The following is a 20,908-nucleotide window of genomic DNA, read 5'->3' as shown; positions in this document are numbered from 1 at the left end:
TTAAGAATCTTTATCAGGAGATAGAGATTATAAAAAAAATCAAACAATAATTCTAGAAATGAAGGAAACGATAAACCAAATTAAAAACTCAATTGAGAGTATCACTAACAGAGTGGAGCAAGTAGAAGCCAGAACGTCAGATAATGAAGACAAAATATATCATCTTGAAAACAGTCTAGCCAACTCAGAAAGGCTGGTAAAAAAATCACGAGAAAAACATCCAAGAGATATGGGATAACATAAAAAAACCAAACTTACGAGTCATCGGGATAGAGGAAGGTGCAGAGATTCAAACCAAGGGAATGAGTAACCTGCTGAATGAAATAATTACAGAAAACTTTCCAGAAATAAAAAAGGAAACGGATATACAAATTGAAGATGCATACAGGACACCGAGCACACAAAATCACAGTAGACCAACGCCAAGACACATTGTTATGAAGATATCCAATATACAGAACAAAGAGAAAATATTAAAAGCTACAAGAGAAAGGAGGCAGATTACATTCAGGGGTAAACCAATAAGGTTAACAACGGATTTTTCATCACAGACACTGAAAGCAAGAAGATCTTGGAACAACGTATTTCAAACACTGAAAGACAATGGATGCCAACCAAGAATTCTGTATCCAGCAAAAATAAGCTTCAGGTATGACAACGAAATAAAAATCTTTCATGATAAACAAAAGCTAAAAGAATTTGCAGCCAGAAAACCAGCATTGCAAAACATCTGGAGCAAAACACTACACGAGGAAGAAATGGAAACCAACAACCAAAACCATCAGTGGGAAGTGCCTCGGTAATGACAGAGGGCGGGGGGGGGGGAAAGCTAATCATGGAGAAACAAACTAAATTAAAAAAAAAGAAAAATAATAAAACATGACTGGCAGTACAAACCATATATCAATAGTAACTCAACGTTAATGGTTTAAACTCTCCAATAAAACGACATAGGCTGGTAACATGGATTAAAAAAACAAATCCAACAATATGCTGCCTCCAGGAGACACATCTGATTGGAAAAGACATACACAGGCTGAAGGTGAAAGGATGGGAAAAAATATACCACGCACACGGTCCTTGTAAGCAAGCAGGGGTAGCCATCCTCATATCGAATAAAATCGACTTCAAGACTAAGTTAGTCAAAAGGGATAAGGAAGGACATTATATACTGTTAAAAGGAACCATTCACCAACAAGACATAACAATTATCAATATTTATGCACCAAATAATGGTGCTGCAACATTCATAAAACAAATTCTCCTCAAGTTCAAGAATCAAATAGACCACAACACAATAATTATGGGTGACTTCAACACACCTCTCTCACCATTGGACAGATCCTCCAAACAAAAGTTGAATAAAGAAACTATAGAACTCAATATCACAATCAATAACCTAGACTTAACTGACATATATAGAATTTATCAACCATCATCAAGTGGATATACTTTTTTCTCAGCAGCACATGGATCCTTCTCAAAAATAGACCATATATTATGCCATAGGGCAACCCTCAGTAAATATAAAGGGGTGGAGATAATACCATGCATTTTATCTGATCATAATGGAATGAAACTGGAAATCAATGATAAAAGAAGGAAGGAAAAATCCTACATCACATGGAAAATGAACAATATGTTACTGAATGATCAATAGGTTACAGAAGACATAAAGGAGGAAATCAAAAAATTCTTAGATAAATGAAAATACAGACACAACATATAGGAATCTATGGGACACAATGAAAGCAGTTTTAAGAGGAAAATTCATCGCCTGGAGGTCATTCCTCAAAAAAAGGAAAAACCAACAAATAAATGAGCTCACACTTCATCTCAAAGCCCTAGAAAAGGAAGAGCAAAACAACAGCAAATGTAGCAGAAGGCAAGAAATAATTAAAATCAGAGCGGAAATCAACGAAATTGAAAGAAAAGAAACTATTGAAAAAATTAACAAAACTAAAAGTTGGTTCTTCAAAAAAATAAATAAGATTGACAGACCCTTAGCTATGCTAATGAAGAGAAGAAGAGAGAGAACTCAAATTACTAACATACAGGATGAAAAAGGCAATATCACAACAGATGCTACAGAAATACAGAAGACAATTAGAAGTTATTTTGAAAACCTATATTCCAATAAAATAGAAGACAGTGAAGACATCGATAAATTTCTTAAGTCATATGATTTGCCCAGACTGAGTCAGGAGGATACACACAATTTAAACAGACCAATATCAATGGATGAAATAGAAGAAGCAATCAAAAGACTACCAACCAAGAAAAGCCCAGGACCGGATGGGTATACAGCGGAGTTTTACAAAACCTTTAAAGAAGAATTAATACCAATACTTTTCAAGTTATTTCAGGAAATAGAAAAAGAGGGAGCTCTGCCAAATTCATTCTATGAGGCCAACATCACCCTGATTCTGAAACCAGACAAAGACACCTCAAAGAAAGAAAACTACGGACCAATATCTCTGATGAACCTAGATACAAAAATCCTCAATAAAATTCTGGCAAATCGGATACAAAGGCACATCAAAAAAATTGTGCACCATGATCAAGTAGGATTCATCCCTGGGATACAAGGATGGTTCAATATACGAAATCAATAAATGTTATTCACCACATCAATAGACTTAAAGAAAAGAACCATATAATCATCTCAATAGACACAGAAAAAGCATTCAACAAAGTACAGCATCCCTTTATGTTCAAAACATTAGAAAAACTAGGGATAACAGGAACTTTCCTCGACATTGTAAAAGCTATCTATGCTAAGCCTCAGGCTAGCATAATTCTGAATGGAGAAAAATTGAAGGCATTCCCTCTAAAATCCGGAACAAGACAGGGATGCCCTCTATCACCACTTCTATTCAATATAGTTCTCGAAACACTGGCCAGAGCAATTAGACAGATGAAAGAAACTACAGGCATAAAAATAGGAAAAGAATAACTTAAATTATCACTATTTGCGGATGACATGATTCTATACCTAGAAGACCCAAAAGGGTCTACAAAAAAACTACTAGAACTAATAAATGAATTCAGCAAAGTGTCAGGATATCAAATCAACACGCATAAATCAAAGGCATTTCTGTATATCAGCGACAAAACTTCTGAAATGGAAATGAGGAAAAACACTCCATTCACAATATCCTCAAAAAAAAAAAATACTTGGGAATCAACTTAACAAAAGAGGTGAAAGATTTATACAATGAAAACTACAGAACCCTAAAAAGAGAAGTAGAAGAAGATCTTAGAAGATGGAAAAATATACCCTGTTCATGGATAGGCAGAAGTAACATCATCAAAATGGCAATATTATCAAAAGCTCTCTATAGGTTTTATGCAATGCCCCCAATGGCATTTCTTGTAGAAATAGACAAAGCAATCATGAAATTCATATGGAAAAATGAAAGACCCAGAATAGCAAAAGCAATTCTAAGCAGGAAGTGTGAATCAGGTGGTATAGCAATACCAGATTTCAAACTATATTACAGAGCAATAGTAACAAAAACAGCATGGTACTGGTACCAAAACAGGCAGGTGGACCAATGGTACAGAATACAGGACACAGAGACTAATCCACAAAGCTACAACTATCTTATATTTGATAAAGGAGCTAAAAGCATGCAATGGAGGAAGGATAGCATCTTCAACAAATGGTGTTGGGAAAACTGGAAATCCATATGCAACAAAATGAAACTGAATCCCTTTCTCTCACCATGCACAAAAGTTAACTCAAAATGGATCAAGGAGCTTGATATCAAATCAGAGACTCTGCGTCTGAAAGAAGAAAAAGTTGGCTCCGATCTACATATTGTGGGGTTGGGCTCCAAATTCCTTTATAGGATACCCATAGCACAAGAGTTAATAACAAGAATCAACAAATGGGACTTACTTAAACTGAAAAGTTTTTTCTCAGCAAGAGAAACAATAAAAGAGGTAAATAGGGAGCCTACATCATGGGAACAAATTTTTACTCCTCACACTTCAGATAGAGCCCTAATACCCAGAGTATACAAAGAACTCAAAAAATTAGACAATAAGACAACAAATAACCCAATCAACAAATGGGCCAAGGACCTGAACAGACACTTCTCAGAGGAGGACATACAATCAATCAACAAGTACATGAAAAATGCTCACCATCTCTAGCAGTCAGAGAAATGCAAATCAAAACCACCCTAAGATACCATCTCACTCCAGTAAGATTGGCAGCCATTATGAAGTCCAACAACAACAAGTGCTGGCGAGGATGTGGGGAAAAGGGTACTCTTGTACATTGCTGGTGGATCTGGAAACTGGTGCGGCCAATTTGGAAAGCAGTATGGAGATTCCTGGGAAAGCTGGGAATGGAACCACCATTTGACCCAGCTATTGCCCTTCTCGGACTATTCCCTGAAGACCTTAAAAGAGCGTGCTACAGGGATACTGCTACATCCATGTTCATAGCAGCACAATTCACAATTGCTAGACTGTGGAACCAACCCAGATGCCCTTCAATAGATGAATGGATAAAAAAAATGTGGCATTTATACACCATGGAATATTACGCAGTACTAAAAAATGACAAAATAATGGAATTTGCAGGGAAATGGATGGCACTAGAGCAGATTATGCTTAGTGAAGCTAGCCAATCCCTAAAAAACAAATACCAAATGTCTTCTTTGATATAATGAGAGCAACTAAGAACAGAGCAGGGAGGAAGAGCAGGAAGAAAAGATTAACATTAAACAGAGACATGAGGTTGGAGGGAAAGGGAGAGAAAAGGGAAATTGCATGAAAATGGAGGGAGACCCTCATTGCTATACAAAATTACATATAAGAGGTTGTGAGGGGAATGGGAAAATAAAGAAGGAGAGAAATGAATTACAGTAGATGGGGTAGAGAGAGAAGATGGGAGGGGAGGGGAGGGAGGATAGTAGAGGATAGGAAAGGTAGCAGAATACAACAGTTACTAATAAGGCATTATGTAAAAATGTGGATGTGTAACCAATGTGATTCTGCAATCTGTATTTGGGGTAAAAATGGGAGTTCATAACCCACTTGAATCTAATGTATGAAATATGATATGTCAAGAGCTTTGTAATGTTTTGAATAACCAATAAAAAAAAGAAAAAAATAAAGGTCCATCAACAACTAATAAAAATATTTTTAAAAAAGGCTAAATATTGTATTATCCCATTTTGCACAGCTTGCTCCAGCTGACAAAATTCTATAGCGGGAGAACAGAATAGTGGTAGCCAAGAGACTGGGATGAAGGTGATTTCATAAGGTATAAGCACAGGGAGTTCCTTTGTTGTAAGCACGGAGCATCACCTTGGAAAAGACAGCATCTCATCACATTTTTTTTTTTTTTTTTGCAGAACTGGGGGTCAAACCCAGGGCCTTGTGCATATTAGGCAAGTGCTCTACCACTGAGTCATATCCCTAGCCTGGATGTTCCTTTACTGTAATGGAACAGTTCAATATTCCATTCAAGTGTTGGTTACTTAAACCTATATATGGCTTCAAACTATGTAGAACTACACACACACACACACACACACACACACACACACACACACATAAACGGAGATAAAAATGGATGAAAAACTGAAGAAGTTAATGATACTCTATGGATGTCAATATTCTGAATTTTATACCATACTAAAGTCATAGAAAATGTCACCAGTGGGTTTGAAAGGTTCAAAGGGCTCCACACATTTTAAAAATTTCCAGTAAGTCTACAATCATTTCAAAAATAGTTTCTTCTTCTCAAGCTTCATGTATCAACCGTGACATTCAACCATAAGTTTAGTGAACACACTGAGGAACACAAGAATAAAGGAGGAGTGGCTCTCCATGTCTCTTTGCTCTGTTTCAGAGCCCTGCTGTTGAGAGGATCAGAAAACAAGCATACTTGGTCCTCTTCAACCATTAATGAAGACCTTCTTATTAAAAAAAACAAAACAAAATCTACTCTTGGGTCACATCCTATCCTAAACCTTCAGTGTTCTGTTACCTACAAAATCAAGTCATGCTCTTCATCCAAGTATTGAAAACCTTTCACAATATGTTCTATAATGTGGTTCAAACTCAACTTTTGGCTCTACCATCCTCTCTTCCTTTATGAGTGTCAATTTGTCCTCCACACCACAGCCAGAGTCATCTTTGAAAGTCAAATTGGTCACATCACCTTCTAGTTTACAACTTTCTGATGACTTTCCACTGCCCCCAGCAAGATCCAAACCTTTGCGCTGGTCCCTAAGCCCTATGGGATTTGTCCCTTCTTTCCTCCTCTAGCCTATCTTGCACCACTCGTTTCTTCAGTCTCCTTGTTCAGTCACATGACCTTGGCCAGAGTCTCATCCTTGCGTGGTCCATTCCACCAAAAGGCCTAGATCATGTTGTCCTCTTTGCTGGATCTCTTCTCTCCCAGTTGTTCTTCTAGTTCTTTTTTAGCTTTCAGTTTCACTACTGGTTTTTAGAAAAATCTTCCCCAACCTTTTTAGTTTAAACCAGGTGTTTTGACAAACATTCCAATAAAGCTGTGTTGATTCCCTTCAGAATGCTTACCCTTGATTATTATATATTCATCCCTTTCCCTTTTGACTGAAGCTCCATAAAAATACAGAGTGTATGTACTTTTGCTAACAAGCATGTTCATCATCTAACACAATGCCTTGATCACAAAGTATTCAGTAATTATTTTTTAAGTGACTGTATGAATTGAATAGGAACAATTGTTCTTCAAACATAGTCCTTGGGTTTTTTTCTCAGTCTTCAGTCTTGCCATTGATTTCATGTGCAAGGTTAAATCCACATTTTATCCTCTCCACATTTTATCCAATCTCACAGACCCATCTAAATGGGCACTTTCTTGACTTTGCAAATAACCATCATCTTTGCCTCCTTTGAAAAATCATAGTACTTGGACATCTGTTCTTTTGCTTTATTTGGTGTTACTATCATTTAAATTATACTTCTTTTCCTCCTTTACCAGTCTGGAAGGCAAGGCTGATTCATTTCTATTTACATCACCGCAGTAACTAGTGCATTTCTAAATGCACTAAATTTAGAGGCTCCTAGAATATATATGCAGGTATAGATATAAATGTATTTTGCTTATTGAGTAACATGAGTTAATGTAATCAACTGATATTTATAGAAATAAGGAATGATCATTATAGGTCCTTGTTAGTTTCACCAATTTACAAGAAGTAAACAGAATTAAATTATTATACAGCAGTATCTCCATGGTTCCCAGAACAAATGCCCTCTGTCCTGACCATTTATTATCAGGTTAAATATTTATTTATTATAAGTGGAAAAATGGTTCTATAATTGTTAGATTCAACTTGCCTTTTTACTTTCTCTTTTTCCTTGGTTAGGACTTACAATGAAGAACCAATTCTATATCTTTAGAATTTTAGTTTTTCTGTTTTACTACAGAATTAAAATAAACTTTTTTTTTCTAGAATGAGATATTCAACAGGGTGTTTTAAAGCTAATTTAAGAAAGGTAGCACGTTGAGCCAGGTGTGATGATGTACACCTGTAATTGCAGCTACTTAGGAGGCTGAGGCTGGAAGATTGTAAGTCGGAGGACAGTCTGGGCAGATACTGGGAAATACTGTCTGGGAGATACTGTCTCAAAAGTAAAAGATAAAAATGAAAAGGACTGGGGATGCCGCTAGTAGTAGAGCACATATGTAGCATACACAAGGCCCTAAAATCAATCCCCAGCACACATGAGCACGTGTGTGAGCCACAGACAGACACATGCAAAAGGAAGAAAGGCATTAGGATTAGTGATAGTAGACAATGTGAATTGAGTTAAATACTTGAGGTTCAAGGAACCTATGCCAGAAATAATTTGTCACAGTTCCCACACACAGAAAAACTTGAAAATAAATTTTGGTGAAAACCATAAAACTTAAGAGACCAAAAATTGGTTGTGATTTTTCCATAGAGAACAAAAAAAGAAAAAGAGGAAAGAAAGGAGATAAAGGAAAAAAGATATCAAATATATTTCTAAATTGGGAAATTACCCCTCATTTTCCCCTAGGTCCATTTCTAATTTTTGATTCTAGGCTAATGGGCCAAGTTCCACAATGAAGCTAAATTCCACTCTTCTTGTATATCTATACCTGCATGGGAATTTCTGTGCCCCCAAATGCTAGAAATCAATGCAATTTAATTAACCTCTTACACATTTATAATCTAGTATGTGCTGGGTTTTCTACTGGGTACTAGAGACTCAGAGGTGAACAAGAAATTATACTTGTTGTGAAAGAGCTCACGGTTTGTGGAGCAGATGGAAATATGCAAGCATCATTCTTAGGTAAGGGGCTAGAAATAGATCTCAAAAACAAAACCTCATGAGAACACAGAAAAGATAGAAACTTCTTATTGTGGGGCTTTTGGAAGTGAGGTGGGAGTTAATCTGGATGTGGGGACACTGTGGTTGGTCCTCTTGCATCTATCCACCTCACTCTTTCCTCAGTTGGTGACAGATAGGTGACTGGCTGGATTCATGGTTTGGATATGAGGTGTCCCCTAAAAACTGTGTTAATGCAGGAATGTCAAGATGTAAAATGATTGGATTGTAAGAGCTGTAACCTAATCAGTCCATCCTAGTTTGAATGGACTGGGTAGTAACTGCAGGCAGGTGGGGCATGGCTGGAGGAAGTGGGTGATGGGTGCATGCCCTGGGAAGGGTTCATCTTCTCTGTGACCCCTTCCTGGCTTCCCTCTCTGCTTCCCTGAGCTATGAGGTAAGCAGTGTTCCTCCATCATGCCTTTCCACCATAATGTTCTGCCTCCTTGGGCCCACGGCAATGGAGTTAGCCAACCATGGACTTAACATCTGAAATTTAAATAAATTGTTCCACCACTAAGTTGCTCTTTGTCAGGTGTTTTGGTCACAGAGATGAAAAGCTAACACACACACATGTGTTTGATCCCATTCTGACTCTGGGATTGGGATTTTTTTCTACAGAAAATTTTAGTAGGACTCCTATTAGGAAATATTTGTCTCAGTTAATAAGAGAAATCTCATCCTGTATTGGTTTCAGGGAATCCAGGTTTAAGTCAATTAGCTCACAGAAATATCCTGGCCATTAGTGTGGTCCAATCAGAGCAGAACTCTGGATTTATATTTATTGGTTGTAGGCAAACACATTATTTCTCTCTCTGTGGTCATGAAGGAAGAAACATAGAGCCCCAATTTATGCTGGCAGTTGTCTAATGGCCATGAAAAGATCCTGTTTTAGGACAAAGCCAGAAAAAGGGAAAGAAGAGGGGAAGATGGAAAGAAACTGAGCATCTGGTGACATCATTAAAACATCTGATCAACTACCCTGAATAATGCCCTTTCTTTACATGTTCCAGTTAGAAGACTCAATATATTTTCTTATTTTTAAAGATACTTTCGATTGGGTTTTCTTTTATTTATGAGAAAGCATCCTGAATGGTACACAGGGCCCTGAAATGAATAGGATTTCAATGGGTAGGACATGGAGGAGAGAGGGATATTCCAAGTAACAGAAAAAACTTGATCACAGATTTTAGTATGCGTGTGACCCAAGGTGTTTATAGAGCATCTGTAGTGGGAGGTAGCCTATTCTTATATCTTGTTTCTAACTGAAGAATAAGACAAAGGAAAGGAGAGGTAGGAAAAGAAATCCAAAAACTCTTTTTCTAGTGGCAACTTTAGATGGCTAATTTTACTAGATAACTGATGTTGATACATATCAATATTTTTGTCTCCATGATTTTTTTTTTCAGTACATCTAACATTGAAAACACATAAAATGTTTTTAAAATTAAATTTGTGGTAACTTTACCAATGATTGAAAACCCATTTCATTTATATACAATATGTAAATTGTTATTATAACTATGACATATCTAAAAATGACATATATTTTTCCATTTTAAAGCTTTATTATATGGAGACATAAATATGGGACACCATAACTACTACTGTTAAAGAAGAGGTATGAGCCTAATTATTCTCCCTTTGGAATCTGCAACTACATTATGCATGTGTTTTCTTAGAATTCAGTGAGATCTAAAAGAAAAAAAATCAAATATAGATAGAGCACTCCTATGATGAGGTTAACCATATTTATATTTGATGTATTTATGTCTAAATGCAAATTTATGCATGATGCTGTACTAGGAAGACTTATAAATTATTCTATAAAAACATGGTCCTTGATTTCAAGATGTTTAAAAAATCATACCAAAAGCATTGTTGGCATACAGCGAAGAGAGAATGTGAACATGTCCGAACGTTTTATAACCAAAGGAAATATTTTATATATATATATATACACACACACACACACATATATGTATGTGTGTGTGTGCGTGTGTGTGTGTATTTATATATTTATTTTAATTTGGCTTTTTAGGACTTTCTTTCCTATAGGGGAAAAGATGAAAAAGAAAAAAGTAGAAATAAGAAACTCAACTTCAGTTGAGTAGGACCTTTAAAATTCAAGAAAAACAAGATGAGAGAGAGAGAGAGAGAGAGAGAGAGAGAGAGAGAGAGAGAGAGAGAGAGAGAGATATTTCACACAAAGAAAGGGAGGGAAAAAAGAACAAATAAGGGCAGTGCCAAATGCCAGAATGCAGTATTTCTGGGCCCTCACAGTGCATCTGGATATTATTACCTCTTACCTTCCGATATCAGTCCAAAAGCTGCAAAATGTTAAGGACTAAATTGAGGGGGAAAGTCAGGTTTTCCTTACCAGTTAGTTCACTTCTTGCTTCAGTGTGCATCTTCACTAGAAACTCATCCCACAAGTGCTCTCAGAATACAAATTGCATAAAGAAATGGTCCTGGAAAAAATGTCACCATAACTATTTGTTTTTCAAACCATCTGCTATGGTTTGAATGTCTGTATCCTCCAAAACTCATTGATATTTGTTTGCCATTGCAGGAGTATTAAGAGGCAAGGCATTTAAGAGGTGATTAGGCCATGGGCGCTACACCCTGTGGGTGGGATTGGTTTGCCCCCTCATACTCTCTCTTGCTCTTCTACTTTCCACCAAGGGATGATGCAGCTGAAGGCCTTCATAAGATACTGGATACTTGATACTGAATTTCACAGCCTCCAGAACTGCAAGCCAATGAGTTTCTGTTCATTATAAATTATATAGTTTCAAATATTTTGTTATAGCAACAAAACCAAACTGAGTCATCATCTTTGAAGTTCATTTGGAAATCAGATGGTGGGAAAGTTAAGTTTTAGCTTCCATAACTGTGGGTCAATAGATTTCTATTTATTATAAATTACTGGGTAATTTATAATAAATTTATAATAAATTTTGTGATAGCAGCAAAAATGGAGTAAGGCATCATCTTTGAAGCTCACTTATAAATCAGATGGTAGGAAAGTGAAATCAAGATTACTTCTCATCCAATCTATATGATTTAAATTTATTCAGGTGCTTTTTTGCTTATTTGTTTATCTATATTTTGTTGTTCCTAGGCTATTAATAGGATGGCAAAAATTCTGTTGAAGTATTAAATCTAAGCCAAATCTAATATGTGAATATGTTTTATGTTTTTCCTGGAGTTTTTGGAATTGCTGTAAGATTCATAATATTGTTATACAAAGAAAAACCAAAGATTGAAACAAGTAGTCAAACTTATCATTTACAATGTAATAAGGAATATAAATGTCTGACAATTGTGAAAAACTAGGTTAAATTTGCATTCATGTGTGTGTGTGTATGTGTGTGTGTGTATGAGAAAGGGAAAGAAAGAGAGGAAGAGAGGAAGGGAGAAAGAGAAAGAAACACAGTAACTATCTTCATGCCATTTTAGGAATTTTATCCTTATCCCTTTAGGAAAAATCATGTCCTTTCAGATTACAAATTCTACATACTGAAACAAGCTAAAAGAAAAGATTATTAAGCAGCTTGATTATTTAATCAGAGTCTATTAACATTCTAAAAAGTTAGGTTGTGATAAAAATAGACTTATTTTTATACTTATTAATAATTCTCCTGCTGACACAAGATTACTTGGCAGCATTCAAAGCCACAAATTATTTTTCTACGTTGCCAATGATTATTGTGATGATTCAGAACAAAGAGGAAAAGTTCTTGATACTTGAATTAAGAAAAATTAATGACACATGAATGAAGCTCAAGTTAATTTCTATACAATCAATCCCCCTTCTATTGGAAAATTTATAGGAGAGTATTCAGATTTCCAAGATATTAAACTGAATGTAAACTATAAGGGGAAATTGAGAAAAGAAGAGCTACTGGTACCTGGATGCTGGTCAGGGTCGTGTACTGGTAAGCCTTGACCACCAGGTAATTGGCTTCCAGGTCTATCAGTCCCAGGATCATATACTTCCACCATCTTCGTCGTAAAATTGCCAGGAGGTTTTCTTCACCTGTGTTAGAAAGGGAGATAAAAATGGGTTAGGTTCTTGACACGTAGTAAACTGTGTATTTAGAGTGCTAAAATATTGTAGCATTATATATTTTTCCCATAAACTTACCAAATATTTAAACAAAAGAATCAATGTATCAAAGACGCACATACATTTACTTAGCAAATGGAAGATTTTGGCTCTTTAAATTAGTTTCTATGTTAGAGTAAGATTAGGCAGGTTATTATATCACCATGCAAAAACTTTTCCAGTGAAGATATGAAGGATTATATCACATTAAAATAAAAGGAAAATTATACCAGAGAGACTGCATAAACATACAAATTCCAAATCATTGTAAATTACAGGATTTTGGTAAAATACAAATGAAAAGAATGCAGCCTAATGGTAAAAGAGCTTGTTATGTGGCAACAGGTCTAGAGTAAAACTCTGAGATGCCATCCTGAGTGTTTCTTCAGCTTTGAACATTTGCACTCTAATGATGTATGGAAGATGGGGAGAGAGAGGGAGTTGTCTTACTCATATCTGTATACACAGCACCCAACATACTGGCCTATAGTGAGGGTTGGTGAAGTATTTTGAAATGATTGAGTAAAGGAATTGAAAAAGTATTAAGTGCTATCTATCTGAATCCGTCAAGATGAGTTCTGGAATGAGTCACTCTTCTCATGGCCTTGAACTTTGCACTCTCAAGGTCATTTCTTTACAGCCATCTTGTTTTGTCCATGCCCTTGAACTGCACTTCTGTCCCCCTTACTTGCCTAAACATTCATAACCATCACATATATCAGGCTTTATTTTGTAAATCAGTGATTCTCAACCTGAAAGCATAGTAACTTCATCTGGGAAGATTTTTTAAAAATCCCAATGCCTCAGAAATTCAATTAATTTTGAGTGGTGGCTGATCATCATTCTGGAATTTACAGATGGTTGATGTCCAATGGCCATTCTTAAAGTGACTTGGGCTAGAAATTCCAAAGAAATAACGAAGTAGTGGAAACCCTTGAAGCTAAAGAAACAACCTAACATTTGGCCCTAAATATGCTTTCTCTTGTCTCTGGGCCTTTCCGGGTGTTATTTCCTTTACTTGGACTATTGCTCTTGCACATATTCCCAAGATTTCCTTAATAATTTTACTACCATAGTCTGGGTTGGGATTCCCTGCTCTGTGCCCCATTAATACCCTTTGTTGATCACACGTATAGAATTTATCTCTTATAATTACTTCTTTTCTTTTCTTTTCTTTTCTTTCTTATGCATTAGGTTATTAACAATTTGAAAAGAACAGTGTCATCTTGGTCCCTACTTTATTTCCAGGACCCAACAGTGCATGACGAGTAGTCAATAAATAATATAGAATGTATGAATAAATTTCATGTTTAACAACTTCAGTGATGTTAAATTACATTAAAATTGAGGTACTTAACATTTGTGTTCCAGCCAATGAAACTGTTTGCTAGTTAAAATGTAGACAACATCTGACTAAATTAATTTGGTGAATATTTTACACATAACACATTGTATATAGGACATAAAATGGCCAGTGGCATATTCAACCTCTAAAGTCACAAGTCATTGTTCCAGTTAATTTATACAATAACAGAGAATTGTCTAATTCACAGCACAGCAGACATATCTCAATACACAACACTGAAAAAAATGGGTTACAGTGGTGCTGTTTGTTCACCAATCAATTACATATCCAAAGAATAATTCATCACATGGATTCAATGGAATAATTAGTTACCTTGCTAATATGCTTTAAAAAAAAAAAGCTACAAAGTAGAACATCACATGCTTCCATATTGTTTCATTTGAAGTCCAGAAACATGCAATGCACTTGCTTAGCAGAGTTAGCAAGGAAGGTGTGTGCTTTAAAAAAAATTTGTTTTAACAAAAAATGCAACCCTTTTAAAAGGACTTCTTGGTAGCTGGGTGGAGTGGCATACACCTGTAATCCCATCTACTCAGGAAGGTGACACAGTAGTAGATCACAGGTTCAAAACCAGCCCTGGCAACTTGGTGAGATACTGCCTCAAAATAAAAAATAAAAATAAAAAGGTCCAAGGATGTAGCTCAGTGGTAGAGTGCTGCTGTATTCAATCAACAGTACCCCAACACACACACACACACACACACACACACACACACACACACAAACACACATGTGCGGGGACTGATTGAAGATTTATTTAACAGACTCCCATTAACACTGATGTACAACAAATCATTAAAACTCTTTCTAGAATACTGAAAATGCATTCCATAGAGTCCCCGTAGAGTCCTGAGCTAAAAATCCTCTCCAAACATCATAAAATAGGGCCATCCATAGGAAACACCAGCACAACTGGTGATATGCTAATGTTTTGAAATCCTCAGCCTTTTATTATTAGAGAAAGTAATAAAATTAATGAGTGGAAACTTCAGTTATGATTTGACATTTTAAATGCATTATTTATTATTTTTATTAGAAATGATTCAATGTAAATAAGAAGAATGGAGATTAAAGTAATAATTTACCCTCCACTTTGATTCAATAAATGGTAACATCTTGTAGTGTTTTAGTTTTTTTAATTTTAGAAAGAAAATATTGCAGATGAAATTGACCACTCATACCCTGCCAGATTCCATTTCAGTCTTTACTCCTCAAATCACCATCTTGATATTGTAGTGCATCCGTTATGTTCCTGCTTTTGTGACATATTTTCTGCATACGTATGTATCCAAAGTAACATATAACTTTCTCTGGTGTGTTTAAAAATTTTACGTGAAAGTTTCCTGTACATATTATGTATTTTTCAAGGTTTCTTTGTACCTGAAATTGTTCTAGAAATATGTCCCTGTTATTTCATGTAGAGCTAATTAATTTATTTTAAATGATTATACAATAATATATCCCATCTTCCACTGATAGAGAAAAATTATGGAAAATTTAGATTTATATTATAAATAATATTGATCATGTGATTCATATCTAACTTTATCAAGCATCAACAGGATGATTCATCAAATATGTTTTTAATATTTTTAACAGACACTATGGCAGGCATCAATGTTATATGCTTTACAAACACTAATTTACCCAATCCTCCTAATATGCCCATATGGTAGGTATTGTTATCACGCCTATTTGCAGAGGACCAGAGTAAGGCCTAGAGGAACAAAGCAACCCACACAAACTCACCTAGATGAAGCAGGAGTTGACAACCTGGCACCAGGCTTCATATTCATTAATGTTGAACTGTGTTTTGCTTCATTCATTTGTAGTCATAGCACTGTCCTCACAAGTCAAGCATGCCTCATTAAAGGATCTTTCATGATCCCTATGTCCAACTCACTTGCAGGATGCCCCAGTACCAACTCCATGAAATGCCTATCATACCAGAACCTATAATTCATGGTGCCCTGGTGATACCAGTGCCCACCATGCAACTGTGTGTCTTCTTCTCCTGAACCAGTATGAGGATTAGGATGTGTCCCAATACTATTGGTTCAGTATTTGATTTCTCTGCCTGATCTAAGTGTGTGACAGAATTTCCCTTGTGAAATGTGAAATAAGGCTTTAAATCAATTTAATGGCTCAAAAGTCTCATTACAAGAGTGACTGTTATGTGTTATACTACTTGTGACAGCCTCAAGTATAATTAGAATGGTCACATTCTGGGTATGGCAAGGGTAGCAATGGTTAAAAAGTGCTGAGTGAAGAAGTTTTTGCACAATGGTTGAAATATGGTCCACATGACTGGAAAACAAAAAAGCCTTGATTCATAGCATTCATATTCATAAGCATCCCCTAGCCCCCAAATGTGGTACTTCAGGCCAACACCCTAGGTGTATTTATCTAAAAGAAAAAGAAACTGCATTATGGCACACACAATCACAGAGAATCAAAAGGCTGAAGAAGGAGGATTACACATTTGAGGCTAGGCTCAACAACAGCACGATCTTGTCTTAAAGTTGAAACAGACCCTAGTTTGACCATGGGCTGCCTTTTGCTCTGTGGTACTGAGTAACTGGGTTAATGACTCTGAACCTCTAATCCCTCACTGTAAAATGGGGATTACAACAACTGGTTGTTAACAACTGGTTGTTAAACTAAAGGTAACATGAGTAATGGAAACATCTAATGCAAAGCATGTGCACAAGGCATCACAGTGATTGGTAGTGTCCTAAAATCCTTAACTCCTTAGGATAGGTCATTTCATGTTTCATCTCAGTGGGCCATAGGTACTCAGATTCAACATTGTTTCTAGATGCATCTGTGAGAGAATTTCCAGATGAGACTAGTATTTCAATTGGTGGACTTAGTAAAGTGGATGGCCCTCTCTTGGGTGGACAGGCATGGTCCAAGCTATTGAGGGCCTGAATACAACAAAAGGCAGAGGAATAAAGGATTAATTCCCACCTAGCTGCCTGCCTGGGCTGGATCATCTCATCTCCTCTCCTCTTGCCCCTCTGGGCTAGGATTTGTACCATCAACTCCTCTGGTTCTTAGGCCTTTGGACTCAAACTAAAAAACACACCACCAGCTTTCCTGGGTCTCTAACTTGCAGAGGGCTGACCATGGGTTTCCTGGGCCTCCATAATCACCTGATACAATCCTCATAATAAGTCCACCTACCTACCTCTCTACCTACTCTGTTGACTTTGTTTCCCTCTATATTCCTAATATAATGCTTGGCTAGATCCTTACCACATGCTAGTCTACCATGTATGATAGATATTGCATGGCAGAAGCTCAGGCAAATTAATTCTGATTCCAGAGTAGGGTATTGGCCACACATCTCTCTGTTTCTCACCCTGGTAAGTTGTGCTAAATCACATTTGAGCCAGCATGTGACATCCGTCCAGACTATTGGCAGGTTGAGGGCTTTGTCCTCGACATCTCTCCACTGAGCCAGACTCTTGTCTTAAACCTCTGGATCTTACCACAAGATCTGCACGTGGAGGACTTCAAAATGCATCTCTGCTCCCAGAGACCCACACTAGAACTGGCTTTGTTGCCTCCAACCTTGGTCTTACCAGGGCCTCCTACCATACACGCTGAACATGATGGGCAAGATGCAAAAGAGGAAATCATACAGAAAAGCTGAAAAGAAGCCAGGGGGAGAAGAGACCTGACCTCCTACTAATACTTTAAGACCCAGTTGAAATGTTGGCTTCATGTAAAGCCTTCCAAAATTCTCTGCTACCATTTCCCAGTCTCCCTCAGCACTATCCCCGCTCCCTGCAGTGTTCTATATTGCCTAGCATAGTGATTTAGACAAATTAATTATACAATATAGGCTTGTTATTAAGGTAAGATAACTGAATAAGACCTTTAAAATCTGCTCAATCATCTGGTTGTTTTCAAAAAATGCCTAAGATGAATTTGGAAAAATACCTAAAAGAGACTACAATGAATCATAGTTGTATAGAGCTCTAAGGATCTTTTGCTTTAAGCTGGGTATAAGAGAAAAAACATACATGCGTAGATATGATTGCATACAGGACAGATTTCTTAACAATAATTTTATCTCCTTCAAACTTATATTTTTGGTGCTGATAATTAAAATAAAATATTCTAGCTCTAATTATGAATTCAATCTTTTGCTTCTTCTGAGGCAAATATTTCAGCATATGTAACAATTTTTTTAAATATGAACTGAATCACTTAAACTGAGAAACTTTTTTCCTGGATTTCTGTCAGCTGTTCTTTTATGAAGCTCAAATACATGATTTTAGGTAGCACATTTATATCCTACACACTTTTAAAATGTCTAAAATTCCTGTGGTTCTGATGTATCCTAGGAGAGAAAATACATATACTTACATTTTCTTCTTTATATTAATATGAAAATGAATAGTACATTTGTTCAGATATTATCACAAAGTCAGAACAAACAACTTCTCATGATATCTAAATTTTCATATACAAAAACTGCATGCCAACTTTGCTGTCCAACACCCTTGCATATATATATGAAGTATCAGGTAGTATCAGGATTGTTCCCTAAACATTACAATAACTTTTCCTCAAGCACAGCTAATTTTTTCACTCTCCTGCTCAAGCACTTGAGTGCATACAAAGTGTATCCCAGGAAAACAGATCCTAGAATCCTCCAGGCCTGGGTTCAAAGTAAAACAATCTCTCTCTCTCTCTCTCTCTCTCTCTCTCTCTCTCTCTCACTTACTCACACACACAACTAATTTCCTTTCCAGGTGATTTGTTTCTTATCTAGAAAGAGTCGACATTCTGTACTTTATCTTTAAAATTCGTATCGTTATGAAGATATCACTTACAACAAGAAATACTGCTCACTAGATAGATTGGCTGAGGATTGGGGGTAGATGCTCTGATTTTAAATTATCTAAAGCAATCAGAATGAAACTATGCATTAGTATAAACCTCTCTACTTTCCTGGGGTGAGCCTGCTGAGAGGAAAATGTATTTGTCCTTTTTAATGACAAGACTATTTTCCTTTTCTTCATCCCATTTTGTGAAAAGTGACCCTATTTGCCTTCTGGAACTATCCTGTAATTGGCTCTGATGCTTCCCGACATTAGCAGATGAATCTGTCAGTTTTGTGGATTTTGTTTTGAACAAAGAGCTATGTAGCAGCTAATGACATGCGATGTAAGGGGAAGAGGCCAAAGCAGGCTTGCCTCAGGACACCTGCCACTTGCTGAGTATATTCAAAAGACAGTGTGACAGAAGGTGCCAGCCTGAACTCTTGAGGGCTGACCTTGGGTTTTGACATGAGAGAATCTGTCATGGTGGACACACAGGTTAGACCCAACATGGGGAATTAGCAGGATAGAGTGTCGACTGGCCAGATGCCTGGTAAAGCAGAAAGCAGGCTGGCCTGTTTTCCCATGGACCCTCCCATCTCAAATGCCAAGTAGAGATCCACCAAGGCCACTTCTGTTCACTGTCATCTATTTTCCATTGAACACCATTTGTCAGCTACTGGGCCAGTGGCACCATACATTTGTTCTCTCATTTAGCTGGCACCCTAAACTCTAGGTTAAAAGCATGGAGCCAGAGAGACCTGTGTGAAAACACAGACTGACACTTACTGCCTGTGTCACCTCAGTAAAGTTTATTCTTTTATAGAATGAGGCACTTACTTGAATATGTAGCTGTAAAGATTGAGTGAAAAAAATGTACATACTTGGTAAATGACAGCTTTGTTATTAAGAGCCTTGTGAGGAAGGTATTTTTCAGATCATGAAATTGGATTTAGAAGAAGTTAAGTAATTTTTCCAAGGTTTTCTGTTTTATTATTATGAAGAATTCACTACTATAAAAGTGGTGCTTTTTATTTACAAGGTATATTTAATAAAACAAATCAGAAATATTTTTGTTTACATCTTTCAGAAATTAAATTCAGAAGAAATAAATTATTTTGTGAGCAATGCAATAATAGGGTGCAAAACTTCTAGAGTATGTATATGTATACATACAAACACACACACACATATATACATATATGTATTTGTTTTGAATAAAGAGCTATGTAGCAGCTAAGTGTGTATGTATGTGTGTGTGAGTGTGTATAAAACTTCCACCTGAAAATACTGAAAAAATCATTTATAGCATTTAAAATTTTCCATAATATCAACCTAGTGGTAGTGAGCACCATAGCATCCAGATTATCATCTTAAAATACATTTCCCACTAAAATATATTTTTTATTAAAAGAAACAAGAGTCTTTGGAGAAATGGTCCATTGCAAATTTGGGTGAGGAAATGTTAGGCCTGGAATATCTTGTCATACAAAAGAGGAATCCAAGTGCTCAAAGACTACAAGGGTAATAGTAGTTGTCATCAAAAGGACTCAGTGACCAACATGAAGTAGTTTTCAGATGAAAATAACAGAAATGCATGAAATATGTTTAAAATCATGAGTACATAATGAATTTTAAAATAGTAGCAACCACAACAATTACTTGGACAAACATTTAAAAATGAAACAAAACAACAACAAAACCAAAAACACTGGTCACCATTGGAAGATGTTGGTAAGCCAAGTCATTGTTTTGAAAATTGGTAAATAAAGGAGAAGAATCAAGTACTCCCCTGAGGATTCAATATGAACTATCCTACTAAGTAAATAAATAATAAGTGAGAGTGCCTTTTCCCCCACACTCTCGCCAACAGTTGTTTGTATTCTTGATAGCTGCCATTCTGACTGGAGTAAAATCTTAAAGTAGTTTTGATTTGCATTTCTCTAATTGCTAGAGATGTTGAATATTTTTTTCTATGTTTGTTGATTGATTGTATATCCTCTTCTGAGAAGTGTCTGTTCAGTTCCTTGGCCCATTTATTGATTGGGTTATTTGTTTGTTTGTTTTGGTGTTAAGGTTTTTGAGTGCTTTATATATCCTAGAGATTAGTGGTCTATCTGATGGGCTTGTGGTAAAGATTTGTTCCCATCTGTAGACTCTATATTCACCTAAATGATTGTTTCTTTTGCTGAGAAGAAGCTTTTTAATTTGAATCCATCCCATTTGTAG

General features: G+C 36.3%; 1 protein-coding gene across 1 annotated transcript in view; it reads right to left on the bottom strand.

Annotated features, from left to right (window-relative positions):
• SLC35F1 (solute carrier family 35 member F1) overlaps nt 1–20,908 on the bottom strand; it is a 432,278-nt gene that overhangs the window by 102,058 nt on the left and 309,312 nt on the right. Inside the window, exon 3 of the mRNA XM_081296206.1 lies at nt 12,282–12,409. Within this exon, the coding sequence (XP_081152332.1) occupies nt 12,282–12,409 (128 nt within the window). The remainder of the gene's footprint in view (nt 1–12,281; nt 12,410–20,908) is intronic.

Source organism: Spermophilus citellus, assembly GCF_964194105.1.
Source record: "Spermophilus citellus genome assembly, chromosome: 5".
Taxonomy (NCBI): domain Eukaryota; kingdom Metazoa; phylum Chordata; class Mammalia; order Rodentia; family Sciuridae; genus Spermophilus; species Spermophilus citellus.
This window is presented reverse-complemented; position numbering and strand designations above follow the sequence as displayed.